General features: G+C 39.1%; 1 protein-coding gene across 4 annotated transcripts in view; it reads right to left on the bottom strand.

Annotated features, from left to right (window-relative positions):
• The window catches only part of ttll7 (tubulin tyrosine ligase-like family, member 7), a 77432-nt gene that overhangs the window by 13006 nt on the left and 51283 nt on the right, over nt 1-13143 (bottom strand). For all 4 annotated transcript variants that reach the window (XM_088349286.1, XM_088349284.1, XM_088349283.1 and 1 more), the window contains exons 17-19: nt 12974-13108; nt 7506-7586; nt 3496-3656 (exon numbers count right to left, since the gene is read on the bottom strand). In XM_088349286.1, coding sequence (XP_088205412.1) covers nt 3496-3656; nt 7506-7586; nt 12974-13108 — 377 coding nt within the window. The remainder of the gene's footprint in view (nt 1-3495; nt 3657-7505; nt 7587-12973; nt 13109-13143) is intronic.

The raw sequence follows: 13143 nt of genomic DNA, 5'->3' as shown, positions 1-13143 counted from the left end.
AAGCACGGGGAGAACATGCAAACTCCGCACAGGAAGGTTCAATCCCATGACCTCAGAACTGTGCCGCACACGCGTTTACCACTGCGACGCCATGCTGCCCTTAAATTGAATATTTAATTCTAATTAAAATTGTTTAATGTATTATTTTTTTGTATTTTGTCATATACTTATATTATTGTTTTTGCTAAATGTATTTTTGTACTGTATTTATATTTTTATTACTAATCTAATCTAAACATTTCTGAATTTGAGATGTGTTCTCATTGTATTATTATTATCATTAGTTATATAGTTTATGATTATTGTTATTACTAATTATATTCATAACATAATCATAGACATGGCGACCAATCACAATTAAAGATACCTTAAAATACCATCTAGTCAGTCTTGTTCCTATACTGATACTTATCAGTCTCATAATTTTAAAAATAATCCTCAATCATTATTCAATATCAATATTTATTAACGTTTTATAACACCAAAATAATGTTTCAGAACCCAATCGATGGCTGCTGCAATAATCGATACCCTGAAATACGATCGAGGGTCCCTAAAGTACTGATATTTATTATCAGTTCTTAAATAATTTTAATGAGAAAATTATAATTAACTTTCAAAGACAATAAATGTTTGAGTACCCAAGTAGCATACCTGTCAACCTGTACGTTTTTGCCGTACAAAGAACGTTTATTATTCATTTTAAGACGTGTACGACATACAAGAAAATCTGTACGGAAAAACGCAAATTTGTCAATTATGGGTATCATCCGGTATACACCGACTATGACCAAACGGAAAATCAATCAAGTCAAACGAGTTCGCCGCGGTAGCCTCTATCTCGGTATCGGGTTTTTTCCCCGTTGCAAACGAAGCGAGCGGTTTGTGCGCATACTGTGCGCATGCATCTGCCGCCTGGCAATTTCCCATCATGAATCATTCCGTGGTAGTTGTGTAGTAAAAGGAAGTCCGTCTCTTTTTAGAGAACCGGCTTTTTCGGCTCAACTCATTAAAGAGAGCCGGCTCTCAAACGGCTCGCTTGCTTTGATGCATTATACTACGAATTATTATTGTTTTATAAAGAAGTTAAGAAAAAAAGGAAGTATAAAAGGAGAAAATGAAAAAAGACAGGTTTGTGGTTATCCCTTTAATCACTATATTACCAACAATAATTGAATGCAGAAAATGAATTCATAATTTGAATAAGTATGTATTATTCTATATTTGCATGTATCTTTTCCTTCTACAGTGAACATCCAAGCTACTTAATTTTTGAACTTTTTTTTATAATAAACCTCATTCATGTCGAGCAACCCAGTATCTCGCAACAAAATGTTCATTAACAATATATATGATATAACAAAACACATGTACAATACAACATGTTAAACTACATAAATAAACACGTTTGAAAAAAATATATGGTGTAAGATTATTCTGTATTTTGTAAGGGAAAATACAACAGTTTGTAAGGGCATGGAGCCCTGGAGCTTGACACGTATGAAAGCATGTCCCAAGTTGCACTTGTACGTACCTCAGAAAGTATATTAAACCTCTTCTTAACTGTAGCCCCCCCTAACAGATCCCCTTGTCAAGATTGTGACCCTCTGTTAGGGGAGGGGTCAGCACACAACACAAGCTAGCTAGCTAGCACCATCAAGCTGTGAGCACACAAAAGCTCAGCCAGGCGCCGCTGCTGGAAGTAGCTTATGCTAAGCTAATCCTTTTGGCCACAGAGACCACCTAGGCAGCATCATTTTTTTTTTTAATGTTAGGTCTCAATTTTAATGGCAGCTTCAACTTGCGGAATTTGTTTGCTTTTCTTTATGTTTATTCTTACATCTTACAATTTTTTTTTATAAAATACACATTTTTTACAAATATATATTATTATTATCATTTTATTTCAATAACTAATAGAGTTACTAGGAATTACTGTTTTTTTTTTTTTCATTTCAATAATACATTACAAATATTTGTATACCGGTACATGTATTTGTATGTATGTTTAATATGGGTTGGTTGGTTGGATCCCTTAACCAATAGGGTTGTAGGGGCAACATTTTCCTGGTGCGTCTTGTGCAAGTACAGCCTGGTAGGACCCATCACTCTCCAAGCCAACATATGTGTCCGCACCGCGAATATGCTAACCACAGCACTACAGATTGAGACGCGTATGACGTACGAGAAAATCTGTACGGAAAACGCAAATTTGTCAATTATGTGTACCATCCGGTATACACCGACTATAGCTAAACGGCAAATAAATCGAGTCAGAGTTCGCCGCGGTAGCCTCTATCTCTGTATCGTTTTTTTAGTTGCAAACGAAGCGAGCGGTTTGATGCTACTGTGCGCATGCGTCTGCCGCCCGGCAATTTCCCATCATGCATCATTCCGTGGTAGTTGTGTAGTGAAAGGAAGTCCGTCTCTTTTTAGAGAACCGGCATTTTCGGCTCAACTCATTAAAGTAAAAATATATAAAAAAATATATTATTCTAATTAATTATATTTGCATGTATTTTGTCCTTCTACAGTGAACGTCCAAGCTACTTCATTTTTGAACTTTTTCATAATAAACCTCATTCATGTCGAGCAACTCAGGATCTCACAACAAAATGTTAATTAACAATATATATGACATAACGAAACACATGTACAATATAACAGTAGCCCAGGAGGTAGAGCGCTCGTCTTGGGATCAAGGGATTCCAGTTCGAATCCCGGCTCGTCCGGGTTACATGTCGAAGTGTCCTTGGGTAAGACACTGAACCCCTAATACCCCCAATAAGCAGGTTAGCGCCTTACATGGCTGCAAGGCCGCTATTGGGAAATGTGGAGCACATTGTAAAGCGCTTTGAGAAGTCATTGACTTGAAAAGCGCTGAATAAAATGCAGATCATTTCATAAAAATGCAGATCAGATCATGTTAAACTACATAAATAAACATGTTTGAAAAAAAATATGGTGTAAGATTATTTTGTATTTTGTAAGGGCATAGAGCCTGGAGGTTGACATGTATGATATATAGTTACTTATTATAATTATTTTTGGGTTTTAACCCGTTTTTACCTGGGAGTAGCGAGGGTTCTGTACTAATTAGCATAGGTCAGTATCCCCTGCTATACAGCACTAAGGTACTGTATTTTCTTAAAAACCTTAAAAAGCAGACAGTTTCTTTGTCTTTTTCCAAGTCAACTTTTCGTGATAGTTTTTTTTTTACACTAGTCATGGCTCTGCCGTGTTAAAGCAACAAAGGTGACATAAAAATAGAAACGGAAAAAAACGAACCGTCAAAGTAACAAGCTCAGGCAAAGTCACTAAAAGGCCATCAATCTTATTTTTTTCATTTTTTTGGGGGGCTCTTACCTGTCTTCATTTGCACTCCACAGACTTTTTTATTGCCTAAAGCTTTTTTCGTCAATTTGATGGCATTTGGGAGTTACTTTTCTATCCTTTTTGATTTTAGTTGACAGACTTAAATAGGGACTAACTGACCCAGAATTGGAGAAAGAGTTCCAGAGTCCATGTCCGTGACTCCAGAGGAGTCGGTTGAAGACCCGATTGAAAAGTCGGTAAAGGGGCAGACTTTCCAGGTCCGACTCTTTCCAGATCCGCTGCAGTGCAGAGCGGACATTTGTTTTCACGATGTCCAGAACCTGAAATGGGAGAAGCAGGACCATTACGTTTTTTAATTCATTAAATTCATTTTTTCCACTTCCATTTTATCAACTCATACCTGTCAAGCTCCAGGGCTCCATGCCCTTACAAAATACAAAATAATCTTGCACCATATATTTTTTTTCAAACGTGTTTTTTTATGTAGTTTAACATGTTATATTGTACATGTGTTTCGTTATATCATATATATTGTTAATTAACATATTGTTGCGAGATACTGAGTTGCTCGACATGAATGAGGTTTATTATAAAAAAAAGTTCAAAAATGAAGTAGCTTAGACGTTCACTGTAGAAGGAAAAAAATACAAGCAAATATAATTAAGTAGAATAATACATTTTATTCAAATTATGACTTCATTTTCTGAATTAAATTATTGTTGGTAATATACTGATTAAAGGGATAACCACAAACCTGTCTTTATTCATTTTCTACTTTTATAATTCCTTTTTTTCTTAACTTCTTTATACAACATACTAATTCGTAATATAATGCGTCAAAGCAAGTGAGCCGGCTCTCTTTAATAAGTTGAGCTGAAAAAGACGCTTCTCTACAAAGAGACGGACTTCCTTTCACTACACAACGACCACATGAAATCCAATGTTCTTTAAGACCACGTGTATTTCAAATGTACTCAATCAACCCCGCTTGTTGTTTTCAGATCAGAATGACTTATGGCGTTTTAATTCAGGTTCGGTACCCATCATTGACAAATTTGCGTTTTTCCGTACAGATTTTCTTGTACGTCGTACACGTCTTAAAATGCACAATAAACGTACTTTGTACAGCAAAAACGTACAGGTTGACAGGTATGTCAACTGTTTCCCAAGTTTATCCAAGAGTTTGATAAATAAATTCCCAATAATTTTTTTTTACTACAATTGGTGTTATAAAGTTGTAGACTTGTTGCCTGCATTAAGTAATCTAATCAATTAAAATGTAATCGAAATTAGAGGTAAGTTCTTAGGCGCGACGCCGAACCCTGGCTAAAGCCAATCATTATGTTCAGGTTCGAGCCGAGCCAGGCTTCTGTCTCGCGGACTTTTTTTCTTTTAAATAATTAATTTTGTGATTTTTTTTTTTTTAGGCCTGATTTTACCTCTAATCAAAATTGATCTCAAATGATCTTTTAAATAATAAAGAGAGACATGAAATGAAATGATTTGCATTTATATAGCGCTTTTCAAGTCAAGACTTCCCAAAGCGCTTTACAGTGTGCTTCACATTTCCCAATAGCGGCCGTGCAGCTATGTAAGGCGCTAGCCTGCTTATATGGGGCATTAGGGGTTCAGTGTCCTACCCAAGGACACTTCGACATGTAACACGGAGGAGCCGGGATTCGAACTGCAATCTCTTAATCCCAAAACGAGCGCTCTACCTCCAGTGACTTACCCTAGGACACTTCGACATGTAACACGGAGGAGCCGGGAATCGAACCTGCGATCTCTTGACCAAGACGAGCTCTCTACCTCCTGAGCCACTGCCGCCCCATAAAATTTGAAATAGATTTTTTCTCTTTGATTAATTGAATACTTCATAAATTGATTTCCGTCCTGACCTGGGCCTGCTTCTTGTAATTTCCATCCATCCATCCATCCATCCATTCATTATCTGCACCGCTTATCCTCAGTTGGGTTGCGGGAGTGCTGGAGCCCATCCCAGCCATCTTCGGGCAGTGGGCAGGGGACACCCTGAACAGGTTGCCAGCCAGTTGCAGGGCAAACAGAGACAGACAATTCGCTCGTTCATTCAAGCCTAGGGACAATTTGAACCGGCCAATTAACCGAACATGCATGTTTTCGGAATGTGTGAGCGCCCGGAGGAAACCCACGCAAGCACGGGGAGAACATGCAAACACCACACAGGAGGTTCGATCTGACCTCAGAACTGTGCCGCACACGTGCTAACCACTGCGCCGCCGTGCTGCATAATTTATATTAGTTAATTAATTAATGGATTAAGTCAAAATCATCGAAAGAATTAACAATAATAACAATTAGAGAGGGCAGCACGGCGGCGCAGTGGTTAGCGCGTGTGCGGCACAGTTCTAAGGTCTTTGGAACCTCCTGTGTGGGTTCAAATCCAGCTACCGGACTTCCTGTGCGGAGTTTGTATATTCTCCCTGTGCTTGCGTGGGTTTCCTCCGGGCACTCCGGTTTCTTCCCACATTCCAAAGACATGCATTTCAGGTGGATTGGGCGGTCTAAATTGTCCCTAGGTGTGAATGAGAGAGCAAATTGTCTGTCCCTGAGTGCCCTGCGATTGGCTGGCAGTTCAGGGTGTCCCCTGCCCACTGCCCGATGATTGCTGGGATGGGCTCCAGCACCCCCGCGACCCTACTGAGGATAAGCGGTGCAGCTAATGAGATGAGATGAGATCAATTAGAGAATATAACGACTTGAAAGTAACTAAATTATCTGCCGGTGGAACAAGATGTCCTTTTTTTTTGTTTTGTTTCCGACAAATAATGAAACGCAAATGACCCACCTCCAACATGTGGAGATGGTGATTCTCGTCATTCGGGTCTGTCAGATCTCGTCTTGCTGAGGTGAAATTCGAGAAAGCTCTGGCAAAATTCGCAAAGTATTAATTGCTTCAGCCCCGTCAATCCCTGACATGGGATGTCAAAAACCTGGGGGGGGGGCCCGGTGGTGGGTCTCCGAGGCCCAGTCTTCTGTCTTGCCTTCAAGCGCCACCTTCATTTCTTTTTTTTTTGCTATCACAGCAACGACAACGGCGGCGCTGCTGTCTTTTTTTGGACTTTTGATTCAGGGCTGCTCATTACTGTCACATTTTGTTTGCGGCGCCACCGCCAGGCCACGCCGGATTTTCCCGACATGCCCAATGACAGATGAGCACGCACACAAAAACACAAAAACGCGTGTTGCGGTATTCTAACGAGACGCGCTTCTCGTTATGCGGTGCCACTCCACATAAAAGATGGCCGTCATGAGCGATGGCATCATTAGGAGCCCACTGACGGTCTTGGTGGGGGGCCGACTGGTCCTTTGAAAAGTTGCCCCCTCCCCGGCTTCGTTAATGGTCGGCTAACGAGATTGCAGCCCTCCAATCATTCAATGACACTACCGTCATATCCAAGGGAAATAAAAAGCAAAAAAAAATATTGCTTAACTGGCATATCATTTGGAAGTTGTTTTTAATTAGAATGTAATTCTGTTCATTTTAAAAGTTACTTTTCAACTATTTGAGTATATTTTTCACATTGGCGGATAATTGTGTTCATTTTGAATATTATTTATATACTATATAGTGCATATAATCTAATATATACATATAGATGAGAGACATAGGCATATAATACATTATATACATATACATAGGCATATATGCGTGTGCGGCACAGTTCTAAGGTCTTGGGAACCTCCTGTGTGGGTTCAAATCCAGCTACCAGACTTCCTGTGCGGAGTTTGTATGTTCTTCCCGTGCTTGCGTGGGTTTCCTCCGGGCACTCCGGTTTCCTCCCACATTCCAAAGACATGCATTTTAGGTGGATTGGCCGGTCCAAATTGTCCCTAGGTGTGAATGAGCAAGTGAATTGTCTGTCCCTGTGTGCCCTGCGATTGGCTGGCAACCAGTTCAGGGTGTCCCCTGCCCACTGTCCGATGATTGCTGGGGTGGGCTCCAGCACTCCCGCGACCCTACTGAGGATAAGCGGTGCAGCTAATGAGATGAGATATATATGAGATATATATATATATATATATATATATATATATATATATATATATATATATATATATATATTCATATATATATATATATATATATATTTGTGTGTGTGTGTGTGTTTAAACGTGTATTGTGTTACCTTGCGTTGTTTAGTGGAGTCCAACTTGACCAGCCAATAGGAGGCCACCTTTGGTTTGTGATATTTCCAGTTGTCCAGGATCTGACCACAAAACATGAAAAAAACTCATTTGTTTTCATTGAAACATCAATTAAATACATACATATTTTGCCTTCATTGTCGTTGATGTCAATCTTGTAATACATTGCATGCAACGGGATAAGACATGGCACTGAAATAGATATTTTAAAGAGAAAAATAAGATTAAAGATTGTCAAGACAAACAGGCTAAAAAAAATACTAAGTAGTTCTTGGAAACTGGTTTTAATTACATACAGTGAGACCTCGGTTATCGCGGTTAACAGGGACCAAAACCACCCGCGATAAGCGGCGCACCTTCAAAAAAAAAAGTAAAAAATAAATAAATAAATAAATAAATAAATTATTATTATTATTATTTTAATTATTATTTAATTATTATTATTTAGACCCGGTTAATGGGGAACAAAACCACCCGCAAAAAGCGAAAATCTGCGAAGTAGCGACGACCCTTCAAAAAAGAAAAAATAAATAAAATACAATTAAAAATTTAAAAAAAAATTATTATTTTTTTTTTAGACCCGGTTAATGGGGACCAAAACCACCCGCTAAAAGTGAGAATCTGGGAAGTGGCGACGCCCCTTTAAAAAAAAAAAATAAATAAATAAAAAAAAATAAAAAATCTCATCTTATCTCATTATCTGCACCGCTTATCCTTATTAGGGTCGCGGGGGGCTGGAGCCAATCCCAGCCATCAGACAGAATACTGATGCAAAGTCTACAACCACCCGACACAGGGATAGCCTGAGGTCCTCAAGAATTTCAGCCTCAGAGAAGAAGAAGAGGCAGCAATTAACTTGCTGAAGAACAGAAAGTCTCCACGAATCGACAATATCCCATCATAACTCATAGGAGATGGTGGTGAGGAAACTAGATATCTTGACAAAGATTTGCAGAAACACCTGTCAGACAGGACAGTGGCCATCTGCAAGGACAAAATCGCTAATAATTATGCTACCAAAGAACAGAAAACCTTCAACTATGCTCCACATACAGAACCATCAGACTCATCAGCCATGCAAGTAAAGTGATCCGAAAGGTCCTACTGAACTGACTGAATGAGGTGTATTATAAAAGAAGTTCAAAAATTAAGTAGCTTGGACGTTCACTGTAGAAGGAAAAAATACATGCAAATATAATTAAGTAATTTGAATATTCTCATTCAAATTATTTATTCATTTTCTGCATTAAATGATTGTTTGGTAATATACTGATTAAAGGGATAACCACAAACCCTTTTTTTCTTCATTTTCTCCTTTTATACTTGCTTTTTTTCTTAACTTCTTTATACAACAATAATGATCCGTAATATAATGTATCAAAGCAAGTGAGCCGTTTAAGACCCGGCTCTCTTTCATGAGTTGAGCCGAAAAAGCCGGTTATCTAAAAAGAGACTTCCTTTCACTACACACCTACCACATGAAATCCGAGGCGGCAGACGCATGCGCACAGTAGCATCAAACCGCTCGCTTCGTTTGCAACGAAAAAAAACGATACTGAGATAGAGGCTACCGTGGCAAACTCGTTTGACTTGATTTGCCGTTTGGTGATAGTCGGTGTATACCGGATGGTACCCATCATTGACAAATTTGCGTTTTTTCGTACAGATTTTCTGGTACGTCATACACGTCTTAAAATGCATAATAAACGTACTTTGTACGGCTAAAACGTACAGGTTGACAGGTATGTAAGGTCATCAGGACTGACCAGGATAATTCTCCAGGGCACAATCCAGATTAACAGAAGGAGAGGAAGACCGGAAAAAGAACTGTGATGACAACATCAATGAATGGGCTGGTGCCAACTTTTTAAGAATGTGATAAAGAAGGATGTTATGAGCACACATTTTTATGACAAGATTGTCATATGTTTGTCGTAAAAAAGAGTTTTTTCACTATAGTTTTTGTTAGACAAAATTGTTGTTATTTACCCTGCAATATTATGTGAATTTCCCTGCGGGGATGATGAAGTATCTATCTATCTATCTATCTATCTATCTATATTATGAAGAAAAAAAATATCCCAAGTTCAGATCTAAAACAGTGGTCAACATTTGTATTTATTTATTTTGTGCCCAGTATCGTAGGCGGTCAGGGATGTGTCGGTATTTGTCGACAAGTGGAAGGAAAAATATTTTTATTTATTTATTCCTGTCAAGAAGCACACTCCAAACTTCCCAGTTTGTTCCTTCACCCGTGACAATTTGACACCAAAGCAGAAAACAAATCAACAGAATAGAACAAGGAACAATTGTGATTTGTTGCAGCTACACGAAAAAAACCATGAGCTAATCTTATCAGTGTAACATGCAGTATTGTGAACTTTAGCCCTTAATTTACATTTTTTTTTTTTCGACATTAAAATAGTTGATAGCTTTTGCTGCTAAACACTAGCCTAAGCAGCTAGTCCTCAGCAGCTGATGCTAGTATTAGTGGCTAGCTTCTCTGTCATGCTAGCATTGTAACTATGAAAGATTTAGTGTATGACTGCTAGCTTCGGCTGATAAAAAAGTCAACACATCTATTCGTATAGCTAGCATTAATGCAGAGCTCGGGAACCTGTTGACCCAAAGAGCTATAGTAGCAAAATATTTAGAATTTTTCTTTTTTTTCTTTTTGGACAAAATTCAGCCAAAAATGCATTCAGTGCATTTAATTTATCTGTGTGACAATAGATTTGATAAAATTTATGAAATAATAATAATGCCAGAGCCTGTGTCCCATATCAACAGATAATATACTTTAAACATGTCTCCCTTCAAGGTTACTTAAGATCATTGAAGGCTCATTTTGACTTTTTTTTCGTAACAAATGGTGTCAAAACAAGGTGCAAGCAGAGTTCTTTTGTAAATGTGTCAAGAAAAACTGCAATCCAAATGTATTTCGCTTCAGTGCAGTGGGAACGAGTGAGTGAGAAGGGAGTGTGCTGTGTTGCGTAGCTTCGTCCACCCCTACCCAATCAAATTGTTCTATGTGCTTGGCTAGCGTATGTGGGTAATTACAGTTTGTTGTATGGGTTTTTATCATAGAGTGTGTCAACAGTGAACATATCCCATATCAAGGATTCTTTAGCGATGTACAGAGACCCCACGCTACTTCGCCCTTTGGTAAATGCTAGTTTACTCCTTGGCGGATTTTTACTTTGATTGTCTTTTTTTCATATCAACGTATTATTTATTGTAGTCAGAGAGAGCAGATAGGGGAAGATTGTGTGTGCGTGTATTGGGTGGGTGTAGCTGTTTGAGTATGCGACTGTGATAGGGTGGTGTAAGCTGTCAGTCAAACAGCTGTGGCGGGCATGCGCAGTCTAAGTCTCCGAATCAAAACCAGCCAGGAAGGACCGGTCGCTAGCTCTTGGCGGCTCGTTACATTGAAAAAAAAAATCAATAAATCGGACCCTGAGGGAAGTCACAGGAAAGCAAAGACATGATGATCACCACGAGTGCTCCATAGATAGTTAGCAGATGCCGAATTCGTTTGAAGCGACGTCGTGAGAGAAAGCAAGCTGCAGGTCCGGCATACGTCTACAGCTAGGCTGACAACTCTCCTAAGCCACTGCTGCAGGCCCTGTATCTTGCCAACGCTAGGTCAATGAACTGTTAAATGGATGACACAGTGCTACAATTTATGAAAAACTCCTACATATTGGACTGTTTTCATTTTAATCGTCACAGAGACTTGCACACCCGATGCTAGCGCGCAGCTCGCCAGCCGCACTCCAAATTGCTTTCCCATTCTGATAGGAGAATCCCTCCAATTTCCATTAGACTTTTGTATAATGGAAATAAAACCATCCGATCAACTGAAATTATCTTTTTTGTGTTAGAATTTGTAAATCTATAGTTGTTATTTTGTTACAGTTGTATACTCTCAGTTGGTAAATACGTAATGTCGACGCAAGTAAACCTTTTTGGGCTTTTATGAAACTGAGAAGCAGAGTTTTACTTTTCGCCGGTATTCTGGCCCGGTGAACCACAAAAACCAGAAGAGGGCGTCTTTTGGTGTGAGACATTGACTTTCAACTAAGTACAGTGGAACCTCGGTTTTCGAACGCCTCTCAGTTCGAACAAAAATTTCGAGAAATTCTTGCTTCGCTGTTCGGTCAAAAATTTGGAGTTCGAACGCCGGTTATGCGTGAGTGCGTACGCTAGAGTGCGATGCTGAGCGGCGCACGGGTGTAGATCGTGTAGATCGCCCCCACCCCTCGTGACCAACTGTTATCACGTGCACACTTGCCTCTTTTTGCTTTCGCTTTTAATATCGGTGAACGGAGTGTTTTAGCCCCTATCTATGCCTCCAAAGAAGGTCGGTGCAATCAGGACAGGTGAAAAAAGAAAAGTTGTTCGTACAACTATTGCCTTTAAGAAAGACATAATAGCTGAATATGAAAGAGGTGTGCGAGTTTCCAATATTGCTAGGGAATTCAGCATGCGCCTTCTGCTGACCACCACAAAGGTAAGAAATCCTATTCATAATTCTTTTCTTTTTTTTTTTTTTTTTACACAGTCGTGTTAGCGTACTCTTTCGTACGGAAGATTACGATAACGCGAATGTACGATTAGCCTGGGTTAGCTTTATGATTTGAGGTAAACATTCAGGGTGTTGGAACGGAGCCCAAAATTCATGGTGTTGGAACGGAGCCCCCTTTCTGATTAAGCGCTAGCCACTTGTGGTGCTAAATGACTTGTAAACGACCTGATTTTTTTATTTTTACACATTCATGTTAGGGGAATCTTTCGTACGGAAGATTACGATAACACGAACGTACGATTAGCCTGGGTTAGCTTTATGTTTACGTTAAACATTCAGGTAAACATTCAGGGTGTTGGAACGGATTAAAACGATTTACATTATTTTTAATGGGAAAAATGATTTCGGTGATCGAACAAATCAGTTTTCTAACAGGGTACTGGAACGGATTATGGTCGAGAACTGAGGTTCCACTGTAGATGAAAGATTTAATATATGATTACGACGTTTGGTTGCTTGTAGCACCAAAAAAAGTATTAGCAATAGGTGTTAGCTTTTAGTAGCTTATACGATCTAACGTAACGGGTGTGGATGCAAGCAATATTTAGCTAAAGCCTTGGATGCTAGGATTCCTTTTGAAAATTTTCCTATGAAAGATTTAATATACGATTGGTATTTTGGGCTGTTAGTAACGGCAGCATTAGCAAACAGCATATTTGATATAGATGTTAGCATTATCAGCAGACATCATGGAGGCTAGCATAACTAGGAAAGATTTGGTAAAACTCACCACATATATACTCTATAATTTCTAGTGCATATTAGTACCTTTTTTCATACTTTTCAGTACTGAGTAATTTTTGTACTTAGCAATATTTTTCAGTTTGAAGTACATTTTCTGTGTTAGCTTCTGTTCCTCACCTCATCAAGAACGGCTTCGGCCTCGTCCTCGCTTTTGCCGGGAAACCGGATTCTCATTGCACTGAGGGCAGTTAGCGTCTGACGTACAAGCTCCGCTTCCTGCTCTTTACTCCTTAGAGTAATGAGTGGATCGCCCTAAACACGCGTAAAGATAGAAAAAATGTATTAAT

The sequence above is a fragment of the Urocampus carinirostris genome, chromosome 12 (assembly GCF_059441175.1).
Source record: "Urocampus carinirostris isolate Australia breed hairy pipefish chromosome 12, RoL_Ucar_1.0, whole genome shotgun sequence".
Taxonomy (NCBI): domain Eukaryota; kingdom Metazoa; phylum Chordata; class Actinopteri; order Syngnathiformes; family Syngnathidae; genus Urocampus; species Urocampus carinirostris.
Note: the sequence above shows the minus strand (reverse complement) of the source record. Positions and strands in the feature narration are given on the sequence as shown.